This window comes from Schistosoma mansoni, chromosome 1 (genome assembly GCF_000237925.1).
Source record: "Schistosoma mansoni strain Puerto Rico chromosome 1, complete genome".
NCBI classification, from domain to species: domain Eukaryota; kingdom Metazoa; phylum Platyhelminthes; class Trematoda; order Strigeidida; family Schistosomatidae; genus Schistosoma; species Schistosoma mansoni.
Window position 1 is genome coordinate 61,540,935 of NC_031495.1, and position 20,013 is coordinate 61,560,947.

The 20,013-nt window shown below is 31.7% G+C and overlaps 1 protein-coding gene across 1 annotated transcript in view; it reads right to left on the minus strand.

Annotated features, from left to right (window-relative positions):
- Smp_144290 (hypothetical protein) overlaps window positions 1-17,806 on the minus strand; it is a gene marked incomplete at both ends in the record, with an annotated part of 33,186 nt that extends 15,380 nt beyond the window's left edge. The window contains 3 exons of the mRNA XM_018795108.1: window positions 15,414-15,821; window positions 16,981-17,658; window positions 17,776-17,806. Of these exons, the coding sequence (XP_018649454.1) occupies window positions 15,414-15,821; window positions 16,981-17,658; window positions 17,776-17,806 (1,117 nt within the window). The remainder of the gene's footprint in view (window positions 1-15,413; window positions 15,822-16,980; window positions 17,659-17,775) is intronic.
- Window positions 17,807-20,013: the final 2,207 nt, after the last annotated feature.

Here is a 20,013-nt window from a genome sequence, read left to right on the forward strand (position 1 = left end):
TTCAACGTCTTAGGTAGATAGATATTTTTAATAAGATTAGAATATTGTACAGTTGAGATCATGAGTCAATTAAAGCTAGACCACCAAGGAAAATCTGGAAGCACCAGACGGCCGTTTCATCCTATTGTGGGACTCCTCAGCAGTGAGTATCCACAATACCGCTTCGCGAGATTCGAACCCAGGACCTACCAGTCTCGCACCAGAGCACTTGACCGATAGACCACTGAGTTGGCCGGCATCCAACGGTGTTAATGTCTAACTTCAACCAATCCATGAAATTGAGCAACCATTCACCAATGTCTTCAGTGAGTTGATATCTCCCAACAGGCCTGGTTGAACTAATTAAGCAGTTTGTGAAGATGTATTTTAATTTAGTTTTCTTCCTGATTTGATGTTAACGTAGTAACCAATTAAAGCCTACGAGTAATTTATAGCTATTTGATCCGGGCAGGCAATCCATCATAAAGTTTAGGTCATATAACCAGGTTATAGTGATAAGTCATGACTAGCAGTATTAAACAATGTTGGGAGTGAAGCGTTTACAAACCAGTAAGAATAAATAATGTCACGTTATTCTGCTTATCGGCTGAAGTTAGAAATATGAATCATTTTTTACGTTTGAGGATAATCATCTTTCTTTTAACTCCCAATAGAAGTGGAATATCTAGCATTTTTTAAAATCTTTCTGTACATTTACTGTATCAGAGTTGCATATAACAGTGTAACTACTTCTGGCGATTTCTTTATTTCTTCTAAAGCTACCCACAGATGTCTTCTGCTAACAAGTTACTGTAGTGCATCCTAACTTGGCGGATGGAAAAAAATTAAGTGAAAGTTGGAGATTGAAATACAATCCTTAGTTAAAATCCTTCTTTCATATGCAATATTCACTAGTTAAATGGACGGGAGATTGCCAGATGTGTACATATTAAACACAGAAGCAAATGGATTACAAATTTGTGTACACATTCCCTATCCTCTTTCCTAAAGGTTGAGTCCTGACGAGTCTCAAACTATAACAAAATACCTGTTTAGTGCAACCTGATTTTCGAGAGTTCCACAATCTATGTCAGTCCTTGCTGAAAATCATCTTTAGGTCATGACCGACTTGATTATCCAAGTCGATAACTGTTAAATACCGCAACCATTCCTGATACGTATGTGTCTCCTATTATTCATGAACGACCATGAAACACAGTTGTGTTCACCGCAAATAACATGAACTTAACAGGAGACATTATTCATCTACGAGTCAAGATCAGACTAAAAACCACACGAAATAGTGAAGTTTCGTAAGAGTGTTTTAACATATTAGAGGGTTTTGAACCGATTGCTTTATCCAAGTAGACATTGCAAACTATTAAACTTTTCATAAATCTTCGCTTTTAGTCGCTTCGCTTGAATGTAATTTGCATTTGGCCAAAAATTGAATAAAGTATTTAGGCTTAATTCTAAAAACAACCAGTACTTTATCCGTAACCTGCGTTTTCCAAATTTCCTTTTAACTAATTCATCGCTATACAGCATGTCGATTTAAACGGATAATTAATTTGTCAGTAAGTTCATTGATCATGAGATCCTCAGCATACTAATTATTCTTAAAAAGCAGATAGTAGCAAGTGTGAATTCAGTAGTAATATAGATATTTGTGTATCAGGCTACATTCACATTACTTCTACTTCATTTAAGAGATAGTTAGACTTTACAACCACTCAAACTGAAAATAGATATAGAGAGAATTTGAAATCCATTATCATGCAGTTGTTGAACACTGAGTGCATTATCTATGAGCTTAAGAATAAGATAAATAGTCTGTAACTTCAGACTAACTTTTTAGGAATAATCATTTAAAATACAGTTGTCATTATTGAGTCACTACAAAAGGATAGAAATATGATCGAGTACTATACACACCTTTTCTACTTTTATGGTTATTATAATTGTTAAGCGGTAAAATTGTAGAAATAACTAGATCCAGTATACGTAACTAATCTATGTACTCCATCAGTGGAACATAAGTAAAACAAATTAGTTTTCGCATAAAAATGTGTCAGATTACATTAACGATATATGTATATCACTTGGGAGAAAAAAACACTGGATTTATACCAAAGTATGCAGGATCGGACATTTTAGTCAAGAAAAGTTCAGTGTGTGTGTGTCCGTTTGACTTGTGCACTTTGTATTCTTTTATTTAGAACAGTAATTTATTGATTGAACTAACTGAATTTTGTGTGTACGTAACAAAACACACTGGACCAATGTTATTCGCCCAAAATTAATATTTTTAGTGGAGGTAAAGAGCTTTCTCCTAGTAAACTTTTTACCTATTATTTAACTAACAATCAATACTATTTACTGTGGGAACTTCACTTGAAACTTCTTAAGATCTATTTGAACAATAATACTAATTAAAAACACTTTTTTCCATTCTATACAGTAATATGAATTCAACAAGAAAGGAAGTGTGCAATGAGTTTCTTGTAATAAAGTGCTCTTTTCATAGACCGTCAACCTTTTCGTAACAATAATGGTTTAATAATAAACAATTTTTCGTCTAAACAGAACAACCGAGATAAAATACAAAATAAAAGTCAACTTACAAAGTTTCTCGGTAAGTTATAAACTCTGAAACTTTCGTAAACCAGGTCAAATTATCAAAATATTGATAGCCTTATTTACTAATGAAATACACTTCACAAATTGTCTGTTGTTTTGGTGAAATATTCCTGCTAACGTTTTTGGCAAGGATCCAGATGGCTTTATCGTGAAGCTTAAAGTTTTCATTTGATGAAACATATTTAAAAATTTACTTCGTTTCAAAGTTAGTTTATACAAAACCCCAACGACCTAGTTGTATGTTACTGATTGTCATCTCAGGTTACTGGAACCACCAGGTACCTTACCACCTGCAAATGAATGATCAGCAAGTAGTGACCAATATTATGCTTGTCTAGTCCTTTGATGGTGATAGAAATCTACCTATCAATTTACAATATGACCGCTGGTGTAGGCGACTCAATATCATGTAGACTATGTTGAAGTATAAGTTGGTGGAGGGTGGTGAGGTACAGTCTTAGACTATGAAGCTTGGTGACATGGGTTTGAATCTTGCAGGAAGTATTGGTATTTTCAAAGTGACAAGTACTCCCACCTGATAAGCGACAACTAGCATGAAACCTGGGTACGGGTTTTTTTTGCTGACCACTATCAACCGCCTAACAAAAAAACATTGTTTTTCAAATAAGTTGACTAGTCCCTCTCATTGTAAGTTGGTTGGTTTTAATCATTGACCAGTTGTCAACTATGTTTTACTTCTTACATATCAACTATTTTCAGTTTAAAGTTGACAGTTGGTGAAAACAACTTATAAATGAAGCGAATATTCCCCATGAATCCTTAAACCAATGTTATTTACTGTCACGCTTCGACATTAACTGACAGTGGACATTATTAAACACTGATCTTGTTGCATAAAAGTGACGATATATAAACAATAAAGTATCAGAAAAACCAGGTATATAACTCAGTACATTATATTTGTTATTTGCAGTAGTTTAAGCTTACGGTATATGTAAATTGTGTTCATACACCAAGTTATTGATTATTTAGTACCAGATACTATTCAGTTTAATTTATTCAAAATCTGATCTTTGATCAGTGTAAATGGAATCATAAAAATCAGTACGTTTAATATCAACTAAACCTTTATCTGCCATGAATATTTACTCTCTCTTCTTGAACCGAGTCACTTCGATTTGTGTGGCGAAATCATCAAAATAGTAATGTCGGTTTTGCTCACTCATAACAATGTATGCAGTTGAAATATTGATTTTCCCTAACTTTTATAAACTGTTGAATATGGAAGCTAGGGGGGATATATATAAGAAATCTTCAATCCGAAGTTTCATTGCAGTATCTCTCGTTGATAAAAGGTGAAAATGTTTGTTGACTCAATCAACTTAACATTTCGAGATTTATACTGTATATTAGTTTCCTATGTTTAGGTATATGTGATTTAATGGGTGTGGACTAGTGAGAAGTCATAAACTACGATAAAACAACTGTTGATTTGCCCGTAAATACTTTCTAAATGCAATTCATTCATATCGAAAACTAAAATCAAACTATATAATCTGTTAACGGTATAATGGTTTAAAAGGATAAGCATATTAGTTTAATATAGTATGTCATAGGAAGCGATAAGAGAATGGGAGATTACTTGGCAACAAATTTTAGTATAAATTATAAAATATACCTACAAAAGTAATCAGTCCCCAGTTTTGAACAATAAATACGACACGAGGAATACTTTTATTAGAATAGGATCTAAATATCAAACATTATGATTATTCAAATCTTAACATATTTTATATGATTGAGATCCAGCTTAATTACAACCTAATGGGGACTGACTAACCAAAGAATGATCATAATTATATAAAAAAAAACAGTTAAAAGCAAAGTGAACACTGAGTAAGAGATCTCTTCGTCAATTTAATCAATGCAATGAACTAATTCACAATCTAGTTAGGACCGGTTTTATCATACATGATTATTCTTGAAATATACGAACTGTCGTTAATTAATAAACAGAATTATATATTTTCTTTTGATTGAGTTTCCGCATTTTCTGGTTAATGAACTACGAACCAATCTAACTAAACTCTTTCCCCCACTAACCAATCAGATTGGATATATAGTCAAGTCGATACCGTAATCAATATCACTTCAATCATCTGAATTAACTTGATTCAATTGATGCTAACCAATGATGACATCAGTGTCGTATACACTTATGGCGCCAGTGGATAATGGTATTTTTTATTTATTAAGAATTCAGATTATATTTGTTTGAAATAACGAAATGAAGAAGCGGAGCGTTTCGTTGCAGATGTCTTTCATACAGCTTAGTGATTAAAAAATCACTCTTGATATATATATATATATATATATATATATATATATATATATATATATATTGATTACTTTCAGTACTTATTTGTGAAATCAACGAATTATATTTCGATCGACCGTAAATCTAGCTCGTTGAACACTTATACAATAACGTGAAGAAATGTAAGTTAATTGGTTCAAGTAATTACCAAAGAGTAGATGTTCCAATTTATTATGGAACCACCAAGTAGTAAGCACTTATTAATGGATCCATAGAAAATGAACGCAGGAAATTTTAGGTCTAAACCGAAACCCAGTAGTCCAGATTTTCAACTTCTATCAGTTCATGGAGCAAAACAATTAACATTTTAAACAGGTGATGAATAACTGCTTTACTGCCATGTGTTTACTTCGTTAGTCAGCTGGTATACAGGTACGTTTGTGTAAGTGTGTATAAACATGATTTTTTTAATATTTACCATAGTTTAGTTAGACAAAAGCGAAAGTAGTTGATACAGAAAGTATATTTGTATTTTGTTTACATCACAGACTAACTTAAGCAAAACAATTACTGAAAACTAGTGGACACTGGGCTACTGTTGCATTACAGAAAATGCTCTCTTTGCAGTGCACACCAATGACTCAACCAAAGACATAAACAAGCAACCTTCAATCTTTCGATGGAGGGCATTACTTTTATGCCGCTGAACAGTCAACCGATGGATTACATTCGTAACAAAGTAACAAGGTGTTTATAACATTTAGATTCTTACACTACATACATATAACTTGGAGAAAGTAAGCTCCAGTATTCTATTATGACTTCCTTAAAGACACAAGTTTCTTGAAGCTTAAAAAAATATATATCCATCGAATATACAGTAAACAAGAGTTATTTTAGTCACTCAGGGATAAAGTTTTGAAAGACGAATCTGACTTGTGTATTTTAGCCTAAGTATCAGCAATATGATATGCGAAGCATAGATAATACTATATCCTGACATTCGGTTCCTATTACAACTCTAGTAAAAATTAATTTCTTCTCAGCATATGATCTACTTGTAAACAATCGTCATTTTAATAATAAAACGATAAATAATCACTTAGGTTTTGTCCAAGTGATTGAGTTTGACCTTGGGTGACACGTATTGTGTATAAGTTAGAAATACAATTCAGTTGTTAAATTGAAAAAAAAGATGTTATGCTCATCGAATCTGCAGCGCAATAACTGAAAATCCCACTATGAATCTAATGAGATATCCTTATTAAGATAATCTTAAATGAAATATGATATAAGCTATTTTTAAACTGAATAATCGTCACAGATATACAGCTGTAATAACATTAGTGATTATGTGTTCAATATTGATCACCTTTGAGAAGTATTCTAGGGTATGCAATGTGAAGATATGACGAGCTGAAGTCAATAAGGTTGCGAGCGATGTACATATCACCGGATGCAATGCATGATAGTCATCCAATGTCACCAAAGTAAAAATGTGAACCTCTGAATCCTGACTTAGTGGTTTAAAGTTAACAAGCAGACTTAGAGACTGGAAACAAATGAAAAACTTTACAGTCTGGAAATTGGACAAAAAAACCCTGATGTATTTCCTAGATTTCAATCATTGTTTACATGAAATTAATCTCAGATAGAAAAAGTTTTTCCTCATAAATGATAAAATTTAATGAGTAGTTATAAACAAGAGAAGAATTCTAGAACTGTTTGAGTAAAATTGTAGTGTATAGCATGTGTAAACAAATCATCTTATAAAGCCATCCATATGTTTACACAATGATTTATTCAAGTTTTCTATATTATGAAAAAAGAATCGAAGGCAAGAAAATTCTTACTGAACACTCTATACTACGTATTCTAGTACTGTGAACATACATAAATCAACACAGAAAAATGGAACCCTGCTATAGGCAATCATCCATTTAATTCGACCAATCTCTGCAAGTTATGAACAAATGAAACTAAAACCAGATGGGTAAGAAACGAAGAACAATGAATTCATGTAACTTAAAGAACACTATACACAACTGAAATAGGTCAATTAGCTGAAAATATATTATTATTTTCTATTGAATGATCCATCTACGATGATTACTCTGTGTTCTTTTCATTGGCTAGTTAAAATAGATGAACTTGCATGAAACTGTAGTCACTAAACTTCAAATTTGTTTAAATTATGAAGCAGTGAGATGAAGGTTTATTGTAATATACAAACAGCATAAGCATTTTGATGGAAGCTTTTAAAAATCACGAAACTCAGTGTACTAAGATGCTTTAATATATATAGTTAAGAATAGAAGCCAATAAAGATCTAAACTTGGTTTTCTTTAATGTTTTTCGTGAACAGTATGATATACCTTTGAGATGAACTGTGTTATATGTTCTTGTATGGCGTGCCCCCAAATGCCCTGGCACGGCTGAGATTGGGGAGAGTCAGCTCTTCCTCTCGAAATGCTCTCACATGGCCACGCGTATATAGCCTCTCCCAAGAAAGTCCTGCTCACTGCCTTCTCATCGCATTACTGTTGTTTACAAAATTGAGAGGACGAAAAGCGAATGTCCGGCGCTTTAACCGGTTTGGTGGACACGGAGAGTCCACCTAGGGGAGTTGGAAAACCCTGATTCCAAACCAATGGTGTACATGGGCTCCAGTATCCTGAGGGAACAAATGGCGTATGAATCAATCGTTGGTCACCGGCTACCATGGGACGGCATCTCCTTACGTTGCTCCACTGACTTGTGAATCAGATCTTCATGTCAAAGGCTCAGGGTGTGGTCCCCTGAGAAAACCACTTGCTTCAGTTTGGGCACCTGAGTAGTATCACAGCCCTCACATAAATCAAATGAGACTTGTGCGGCGCAAATATATCTGGTGCCCCTTTTGTACCAATATTTATATGTTTATGTGTTTAAATAAATAAATAATTCTACAACTTCATCCTTGTAATCGTCATTATCCTTCATTTACTCAAATTGTTTTCAAATGGTTTTGTGTAGCAGATTTCTTGATATTGAAATATACCAAGATTATTTTTGTTTTTGAAGTTACATATAGAAAAAGTAAACAATACCGGTTTCTACGTCAGAAGTCTTCAATTCAACAAAGAAACTTTATAATATTATTTTTGTTTTCAATAATTAAGTAAACACAGAGTAAATAAATAAATAAATCCGAGAATAAAAATACAACATCAACAGTCAATATTTACAACTTGGTTACAACTCTAATCTGAGCAGTTATGTGCTACGGTACTATTTTTACAAGATATCACATATGATATCTTTATAAAAGGAATATGTAATGAGTTTCTTTGTCTGGTGAAAAAAGAAAAGCAGACCGAATGACAAGTAATCGAAAGTTCTTACATAGTTAGACTTCGTTTCTCAAGCTATTATTTTAAAGGAAATAGATAATAATTTTTGTGGTTTATTACAACAGTCTTATATATTGTGGGATCGTGGATGCACACTGCTGAGGAGTCTCACAATAGGACAAAACGGCCGTCCAGTGCTTCCAGGTTTTCCATGGTCATCCAGCTTCAATTGACTCGTGATCTGAACTATATAAAATATTATGAAGCGATTAATGGTATCCTAATCAACATTGGAGGTCTTAATGTGTTGAGAAAAACTTAAAACCGACACACAGATTGTTAATATATGATTGAAAGTTTTTTACTTTGTGTTTTTGTACGATAAAGAATGAACAACAAATATATAGAATCCATAATTAATAGCAACATGGGGCCATTGTATAAGTCATCTATCATAATTCATCCATTATAACTTGAACACAGACTAGATATACACTATTTTATCCACTTTTCTAGTGTGATATTCAAATCGTAGAAAAAATAAGTATGTTCACACTATGAAATCCCAAGCGTACATTTAAACAAATTAATTTTTCCTAAACTCTAAGCTATAAACCAAATAATATGTTAATTTTAAATAATTGGATCCGTTTCAAATGACTGCCATTTCAATCTTAACTTATAGATGACACCATTTGACCGTTACAAGAGACGAAAATTATTCGATAATTAAATAACTGTCCATATACAATACTAGTAATACGTTTTTTCATCAATTGACATTTGCCTAAACTTGTTACAAAGGTATATTGAAAAAGATGCCTAGTGTATAAAGCATATTATTTAATAAAAAATAACATTAAAAGACGAACTAGCGAACATTCTGAAGCCATGAGCAGTCAATAATAACAATCGCTCATCAATCAAAAACAACTTGAATAGTAGATTTCCTTAATTTCTAATAATTTGTTATAACCTTTAACGTCAAATGAATAGAGAATAGGATTAGTGAACAGTGCAGTGATAAAGTTAGAAAATCGGAACATTTGGATATGGGCTTATTAGTCGAATAATAATAATAATAATAATAATAATAATAATAGTAAAGGTGATAGTAATAGGGATAATACTAATAGAACGTATCACAAACCGTTTAGACAATTACTTTTTATAACAAAAACTAACATTATGATCAAATTATTTTTAATAACCCCCCTAAACACATATACTAAAAGGTAAACATAAATTAAAATTATGTAACTCACGAATAAAATCAATGGAAGAAAAGATAAAATTATAATCTTTCCAAATGGAGTATTAATTGACTCATTGTGAATACATATGTTCATTCGCTTATATTAATATAAATAAATGGGTAATATTTATGTGCATAAAATAATCTTTTATTAGATTTCAATAAAATAAATCGAATATCCTGTTCAATGTGTAATGAATTAAAAAAGCTTCCCGTTGGCTTAAGTAAACCTGTTTTGTTTTTTTTTATTTTTTGACTAGGAATCGTTATTTGTGTTTTGTGTTTCTGGTATAATATAAAGTTAATTGTTGTGAAACTATTTTTATATTCCAGTTTTTACTTATTCTAATAATAATCTTTTGATTATAAAAGAAATTTGTGCCTATTCACAGTGATAATTTTGGGCATCAAAAGGCATAAGAAAACTCTATTGATTTGAATGATTATTTGGTTTCATAGTTTACGGGAGTGTACATCTATATGTATATGTATATATATACATGTACTATGTATGTATATATCTGAAAATGGATAGGTCGATAGATGTGCATTCCTTAAACAGATGAATGTCAACGTCCAGATTTGTTTTTTCTTTATGTGCACACTCTACAAATAGGTATACTTAACTTACGCGCGTACATGTACTGTATATATATGCATTGATACATATACCTATGTGTATGCATGCATACTTGTTTTCCAATCAGATAGGTTTAGATCAATAGAAAAAGGTATATAAATTGCTGCCTAATTTTACCTCTTTTTCAAATAAACAGTAATCCATGATTAAATAAACTTCTTTGTACTTCTTTATCTTGATATATAGGTAACAATAATTTTCGGTTATGACATTTTTTTTCCATTGATAATGAGATGATTTAGATACTATTATTATTATTATTATTATCCCCCTCTGTTATTGTATTGAATATCCATGGCACAAGTTGAAATTATAGGCTACAATATTATGTATACTGATAAAAAAGAAAATATTATAGACATTTATTTATTTATTTTTATTCGGTTAAAGTAGTATGACCTATTTGTGCTTTGTGTGTGTTTGGTTATTTCAAGTAGTTTGTGTTGGTTGGATCTACTTGTGCTCGTATACAGTACACATATCTACTGTTTTATGGAGTAAATCTTTATGGTGTGTATAGGCCTGTCGACAAACACTCACATACACACACACACTAATAGTCTAATATGTCTACTGATAGAGCACAATCAAATTCAAAGTAAAAATACAAAATTTACCTAGAAAAGTAGTACAAACATGTCCGAATAGCCTATAAGCATTCAATATTAAAAAGGAATCAGACAGTAATAGAGATACATAACAATTTAGGTTGCATTTTATTTTGTACTGTTGCATTTTATTACCAATTCATTATTTAACATCTACCCTCATTTATTTGTTATGATTGTTCTTTCTTTAAGTAGTTAAGAATCCAAATAAGAAATGAATAATTTACATAACTTTTTTTGTTTGTTTGTTTATCAAATACAATTACAGTTTCATCATGTTTTGATTTAGAATCAAAGTTGTGTAGGAAGGAATGAAATAGATTGATATTATGAAGAGTTTGTGACAAGTTACCAATCGTCGGAAATATTCATCCTTGTTGGCACATCTTTCTACAGGACGGGTTGACTATCCTTACATAGATGCAATACTTTCTGATTGTCTAAGTAATTTAAACGGTTCTTCAGAAATATTTATTAAAATTGATCCAGGCAAGCAAAAAGAATTTTATGAAAAATCGTTAGAAACTAATAAATCAATTTGTTAGTATCAATAACTGAATGTTAAATTTCCGCTTCATCAAAAACTAAAAAAAATTTTTTTTAAAATTAAATCGATCATTAAATTGTATTTGAAAAATGTTCATCATTACTGTTATTTGATGGAAGAATGTTTGAGTTGTACAGCTGTTAATAGCTTCAGAAAACATTCATCAGTATATATAAACTATTATCTTAAGTGAAAGAGTTTCTCCAAGACATTGTGAAATCAGAGAATACTTTTAAAATAAAAGATGACAGTTGAATTACAGTATGATAGTCATAAGAAAAGTCTTAAGAAAGCTACGTGTTTTAAATGTTAACCCAACAGTTACTACATAATATTGACGAGTACTACTTTTTGATGGAGTTTTCTTCTCTGAGCTGGATGGTTTGGTCGTGGAGCTTTCATCGTTATCCTGAACAAAATCATCAGCACAAACTTCAGGTGGAAGCTCCATGACCAAACCATTCAGCTCAGAGGACAAAACTCCACTAAGATCATCCACCTGAGCTACAAATCTCCACTTTCTCACGAGCTCTAGTCCCAAACGAAACAGTTGCTTGTAACTTTTCTAATTTCAAAATTAGTAAAAGGCTCTTGAATTTTTAAATATAATGTTTCTGATAAGTTTGCTTATTGAACTCTCAATCGGATTTCCTGCATGGCAACTTGAGAACGAGAGAAAAAGCGCGAATCAGAAAGTCAAAGACCAGTACTAAGGATTTAATCGTCATAACAGAATAAGGTGGATTAATTTGAGGTAAATGGTGTAAATTACTTTATATGACACTCACAGAAATGTATTGATCCAGGTTTAGGACGATACAGAGGTAGAGATTAATTGAAGGAAGCACTGAAAGTCCAAGCACTGTTTACATGAATTCTTTATACAGTAAATATGTGAACATTTTAGTAAGAGGGAACTTCAAAGTGAATAAAGAGACAGGAGGTGAATTAGATAACACGCAAATCAAGTTAAAACCAGAGTATTTAGAGGATACGATACGGACTGCTTCATATCTGGGAAACAACTGTATATTTTCAGAAGAGGGTCAGTGAAGTAAAGTGTTTACTTACCCACAATAATCCGACACTGAGTAAATAGTCTCACATGGTACCTTACTACATATAATGATGCTGATATATGTTCACATTCAAACATAAAAATGTCGCTAATATCACTAGACTAGATTGTAGTAGTAGTTAAGCAGAGTAATACGATTATTTTCAGTTTTGTCACGATTATTTCGATTCGGTGGTTCACTCGGATTAGATATTGTTTAGTATAGAGAATACTGGTTTCATTTAAAATATTCATCAACCAACAATTTACGATAATTCTTATCACTGGTATACATCTATAGTTTACACTTTCATGTATGACAAATTCATTTCTCAGTTTGTTAGTGTTTTAAGTCAATGGATTTAATTTCATTAAAGATGGATTATTTGATTTTGAGTTTCCTTGGGATCGTTTCCAACCATCAAAAAGAGGAAAATTATGCTCTCTATGTCGAGTCATTTATACTGATGGGCATATTACAACTTTATCTCAATTTTTGATCTGGTCTAACATCTTAGTAGAGCGGTGAGAAGATGCAGTTAATTTGAAATGTGATGTATTTATATTATGCTTTTCAAAAAAAAATTGATCATACATAAACTTATCAAGGCATTTATAAAAACTAATGAAGGTCAACTAAATGGCCTCAGAATCACTTGGTATCCAATTCCATGATAAAAGTAGGAAGTAGAAAACTATGTTTATTAATAGTAAAACATCTAATCAAAGTGGCCCATAGGATTGGCAAGAACAAGGTTTTTAAAACGTTGTATAAGAATTGTTAAAGACGAATTCTTAAACTTAATAAGCTGTGACTATTCACAAATTCACACCCCCTTCATACATACAGAAATAATTTGCTCATAAACTTGAATTTTTCCTGATAATCATTAAAACATTTTTACGACCTGGGGTGGTGTGACGACATCTTATTCATCCTATAGTATACTAATTTTTCTCTTCTTTATCTGAAAACTTATAGCTTCATGTATATTTGTACTTCATTTATTGATATTCGCTAGTTTTTATAAGTGCCATGACAACTATATATGTAACTGCATTGTTCGAGACATAAAATGCAAATACATTACATTTTTCAAAGTAATTACCTCTTCTCATTGAGCATTCAAACTTTACAAAAAAGTATTAATCGATCTAAACGTAACATTAATTTATGCCCAGTAATTAACAGTTTTGAACTAAACATTGTTAGAGTAATCGTAACTCCTTCCTCATAGTTACTGTGAAAATGAAACCTTTTATTGACTGATGAATTTAAATAGCACCACTCTTAGACGTACTGTAGAATGCCATGTAACAACAGATAACCTGTCTTTCGTACCTATTGAATTAGATCAATATGTACATTGACACAAACAGATGAACAAAAATCAAAAGCCAAAATACATTGAGGGGAGGTTGTTGTAATAAAAACTTATCTTTTTATTTGTAAATATATATGACCAACAGGAGTATTTGAGATTGAAATTTGTTAAAATTGCGATGTTTGTTTGTAAAATATTAAAATTACAATGTTAAGCTCCAAGAATTTTGATTCCTTCTCATGTTAGCTTGTTATATACAGTGATCTAGATTTTATCAGACAAAAACAAACTTGGCTACCATGATTTGCAGATAACGGATTCAAATAGTCTCGTAAACATACAAGAAAACCAACAAGCATCAGGTGGGAGAAGTAGAATTTGTGGTTAACTATTCTGAAGAGGAATAGCATTATTTTTTAACGAGTAAATTGGAGATCAAGACTTGCTTGTTCACTTTTTAGAACATCTTGAATTAAATGTTTAAGCATTGTACAGTATCATTATCTACAGTCTTTTGAACGCTTTACAAACTACTACGAAGAACGAATACTTACTCCCTTTGTTCAAAAAGTACTAATTTTTATTACTAGTTGACTTTTTCACGTTGTTCAGAGAACAGCTGATTAATTTATTGACTAGTGAGTTATATCATCTTACAGTGTCTAACCGATGTAGCTTCTGATAACTAATCTTAATGTCGTAGATTGTTTGAAGTTGGATATTAACACCATCAGATGTCGGGTTAGTGGTTAGAAGTTCTCTTGAGACCGAAGGTTCTGGTTTCGAGTCTCGTGTGCGATATCGTGGATGAGCACTGCGGAAGAGCCCTATGTAGTTCAGTGTTTTCAAGCTTCCAATAATGATCTAACATTGATAGGCGGACGATTTCAATATTTCAAAAAGCGTTGAAAGATATCTTAACTCAAAACATATTTGTCATAGATCTACAAATATTGTTTATCTTAATCACTCTTTAAAATATTGGCTGTGATTGTATTATTGTGATTCGAGTGAATTGCATGCTGAAATTCCATGTTTCTGGAAATAAATATGAGCAGGATACTGAACGATGTATTTGCTGCTACTCTGTCAAGTCCACCTAACAAAAATTGTAGACGGTTTTTCTCCTAAATTGACATTTGTTCGATCACTACAAAGCGCTGTAACCATGAAGTAGCCAGTAATATAAATTAGTTACTTCAGATATTGTAGTGAACACTTATCATTTGACCGTGGGATTAGATTTTCAATATATTTTATCTCCAATCGAATGGTGAGAATGTGAGACCATTACGCAATACCAGTTGCAGTCAGCTACCACATATTCGATATGATCAAACAAGATTAGTTACGACTTATTATTCCAACGTCACGGATCTATCTGGAAGCCCATTACTAATGAATACAGGATTATAGCTTTTACGGGTGCAATATATAGTCGACAAAATGTCGGCGAAGATGTATGCAAGAACGGAGAGTTTAAGCCATCTAATAGAGACTACTAGTATTTTTAACAACCTACATGGAACATAATGCACATACTATTAATAATGAAACTATTTTCATTTATCTTGAAATTATAAGAACTTGGAACCACTGGATAGCTACTTCCTTCATTTATTGAAAATAAATCCCTTCTGAAATAAAATCCGAATCCATAGAATCGTGATGCAAGGAAATGAAAAGATAAATTTAGAAGTATACCATTATTATTGGTATTATCATTAGCCTTGTTATTATAGATATACTTACCAGTCCAGTGTGATGGAGAAGTGCCAACAGATACTAATTTCCGAGTTTTACAAGGAGGACCAAGTTTATCGGTTGGAATACCACGAGTGCATGCTTGTGTTTTTTGATTGATTCTTTTGCTAGTTGAAATCTCACTAGATGATTGTTGACCTAAACTTAATTCTGATGAATCATCGCAATCTAGGTTAATGTTGTTTGGTGAATCAGATGAATGAATTGAAGAATTATTACTTGACTGATTGCCGTCCATTTTACGATGTTTAGAATGAGCTGAGAAAAAATTGACAATACGGGCGCCAATTGTTTTATGTTTCTTGGAATTTTTTAAGACAGTAGTACTAGATGGTGGAGGCATAGATTCTCGTTCATTGCAATATTTTTCGGATTTCTGTTTCGTTGTGTTAACATCTAAAAAAAAAATAAAAACATGCAGACGGAAAACGGTTACCTTCAACTGTTCAATGTTTTATACATAATGCTTTAGAATTTGTAGTTTTTATCATCTATTTAAAGAAGTATTACCGTTAGTCATAAGTTTTGAAAGTCATCCATGAACCTATGAAAATAAGAGCAGACTATCAAACTTAATGTTGACCGTATCACTTTGAAAATGGAGCCATCGTTTCATCGACTGAGCATATTATGTGTTCTAATTATGAGAGTTAGGATTGTTGTGTTTGTATTTAGATTATTTATCCAGAATTATATGGTTTTAGGTTATTTACGCGATAACAAAATGTCTCAAATAAAAATAACAGTGTTGTAACAACTGATAATTCTTCCATAGGGAGTGTTCAGTACTGGACTTCTGATAAAACCATGTGAATAGTTAGCGGTAGAATAAGGACACTCGTCTCGTTCTTTATGGGCTTAGCGAACTGAAATTACCTGCATCTCAGAGTTGATGACTACTTCGAAACTCCAATCCAGTACTGTTCTCTTCAAACGCCATCCACTTAATTAAGAAGTTCAGACAGTCATCGGCTAGCGCAATGAGATGGATTTTAGTTATATATATATATATATATATATATATATATATATATATTGGTTGTTTGGATCTTCCAATTGGTGTTTAAGATTGCGAATGATCAGTCTCTCCTTTTGGTATACGTGCATTCTATGCGTAATGTTTTGACATTGCCGTTATTTCCCGAATAGGACGAAATGAGCGTCCTGAATTCCACTGCTAGCTACCATCCATCTCTGCCCAAAATGCTTGCAATATCAAGCCAATCAGCATAGGTTGCACATGCGCCAATAAGAGACTGATCGGTTGAAGTCCTAAACTTCAATGGTAAGGTTCAAGCAACCAATAAATATGAATGATAAACATTTACTGAACCATAAATTAAAATCAAACGTGTAAAACATTTGAAATTTACACCAGAAATTAAAATTAGTCCTATTAGTTCACAGAGTCATAAACTTGAGTCTGTAACTGAATCATTTCATAGGAATTTAATCGAGATAAAAAATACTACGAAGTGAATATGATCTCAATACTGAAAAATACCAAATACAATGAACCAGGGAAAAAATAATTTAAAAAAATAGGGAAACTAACTTTGAAGATCGTTTGCAGACTCAGCATTTTTATGTTTCGATTTCCTAAAATGAAATAAATATTCAGGACGTAATTTCTTGAATGATAATGATGAAGATGATGATCCTGATTCTTGTCTTCTATGATTTGAATCATTATCATTTGATTCTAGAGAATCAGTTTCTGATTGACGGTTTTTATTTATGGAATTCCTTATTTCATTATTATTTTGATTATCATCTATGTAGTCCATTTCTTCTTCTTGGTCAGTCACATTATCGAATTCTTCTTGTACACCCTTGAGTCGAGAGTCTAAACATTCATAAGCTCTTGAGTTAATTCGCTGACTTATACTTGTCTTCAACCATGGATCCCAACGACTTTTCACTTTTTGATCATTATCTAACGCATCGCGATTATTTATTCTGCTATCATCTATATGTGATAATTTGGAGTCATATAGAGATGAATCCAACTTTGTATCAGCAACCATGTAATCAAAATGATTTTTTTTATTTAAACATGGGGCTAATCTTAATGGTAACTGGCGTGATCTAATTGATTCTGATAAATTTTCTAATGAATCATTTAAACGTGAACGATCTTCAGGGTTGTTTTGAACATTAAGCAAGTTAGCTGAAGGACTATTAAATGCAGTTTTTTGTTTCGATACATTTTCTACTTTTATTTGGATCTTTTCTGAAATTAAAATTGAAAAACAACTTTATTCAAGTTTTGACAAACAAGATGAAACTTGAAATTTTACTGAATATCAGATTCCCTAGTAAGTATATGAAAATATTGCAGAATGGTTACTTCGTTGGGTATATGTAAACGAAAGAAGCATCTTTTTGTAATATCTAAAACTAATCCATTTGCAAGACATGATTTAATTTAAAAGTAATCTGCTATAAGACATTATATAGGAAGAATATATTTGTAAAATCACAGCGAATGAATTTGAAGTAAATCCAACGTTTCGCCTGGCAATGTGGTCCAAGCTTTTTCATGGAAGTATGTCTTACATCAACTTGGCACCCGAATAATGCGAAACTATTCGCTCACATTTAGACGAAAGTTTTTATAATCTACTATAATCTTATATGAAAACATTTAAAGAAAGATTTAGGTAAAGTTGATCAAACAATAATACGAAAAGTAAAATGTCATTACCTTCATAAATGTAAATGTACGAGTTCTTTTTAAAAAAAAGGGGGAATAGGATGGTGATTAAAGGACTTTAACTTCAATCATTGAGTCACAATCTTTGAATAATATTCACTTCATTTACTTAGACCTCATGCAGCCAGCTAGTTCTCAAAACTAAAGTATAACTCTTAATTGAATGTTGAAATCGCAACAATCTTCATTCATCCCCTTTATTAATTACAGTTATTATCAGAAGGGGGTTTTGTGGAGATTTTTAGTAATTATATATATGTGAGATCATGAGTCAATTGAAGCCAGACCACCAGTGCTTCCAGGTTTTCCATGGTGGTCTAGCTTCAATTGACTCATGATCTTAACTATATATAATTACGGTTATATCGAATTATGTATTTTGTTTAAACACCGACTATTCCATATGTGTACAACATAAATTCATATAGTTTGTACTTTAAAAACAAAAAACATTTTGATTATGACATGGTTGAAAATCATAGATAATATAGAATTGATTCACGTTACCGCTTTGTAATATTGATTGTATATTTATTGTGTAAAACAACATGTCGTTCAGTCACATAAAAAATAAGTGTTCTTATTTGTTTGATAAACAACCAAATTATCTTCTGGATTGACAAAACTTTATTAACAGTTAAAATATCCAAGTAACGTATGTGATTAACAAAGTTGGAAGTAGGAAATACACTCACCTGTGACATAGGATGAGCACTCTACATCATAAACTGAAAATGTGAACTATCAAATTTCAATTTAATGGTACTGAGGAGTATTAAACACCTAGAGACTTATGAGTTCCTGGGTTCGATCCCGAGAGAACACATAGCTGTACTTTATAAAGAAATAACTATCTCGATTCATCCTACTTTTCAGTTGTTCTGCTGGTGACTTCAGTCTATGGTAAAAATTATAATTAAACTACATAAAATCTACACAGAACCATATAACTTAGAAAATAAATAAGCCAAACTGTGATATAAACTAGTATTTAGTAGGCGTGTTTGTGTTTAAAATAAAATGTTCTCCCACGATTTTGATAGATGCCTTTTTGGCACGTAGAGTTAATCTTTTTAGAAATTTTATGTAGGCTGAATTTATCCCATAATCTTTTCATTTAGATTGTTGCTTGATATGCAAGAGGGTAATAGCTAAAACATAATGAATTGTATGTGTCCATTTAGTGAAAATATTGATTACAGTGGCTGGGTAATTATGTTTCTGCAAAATTATTAACTATATTTACTGTTCAATATGGATAAAATGTTATTGGAATAAACCTATTCCAGGCACATATATACATAATGACATTGATTAATCAGTTAAAATACTATACAAGTGCTAATTGATTGTATATTACCTTCATTTCCAGAGTTAGCAAATATCAATACTTGTAAAGAATGATATCTCCATTGCTTAAAATTGGCATTGAATTATATTTTTTTGAAAAGAGTGACATGTCATTCAACCTAGATTATTTTTCTCATTAACTGGTTATATTTGAAAATGTCCAATACGAATCAAACATTTAAAAACTGAGAACATGAACAGCCTAAACTTCAAACTCAAGAATAATTAGTAAAATCGTCAATGTTTCAAGTTGACAACTTCAAATCCTGTTTGAGGACTCATAAACTTATCAGAATTCAGTCAAGACTATTGACAACAGAATAGTTCAACTTCTTTCTAAAAATAATAAATATATCATACTGTTATAAACGTAGAGGATGCTGGTTATAACTCTAGGGGTTTCTGGTTATAACAGTCCTTTCACTTTTTACACGTATGTGGGACGTTAATTTGCCTTAGACGAATATCTATACTAGATTCCCACCCAGTGTCTATTCTACAGGACTTCAACAGAACTCAGAT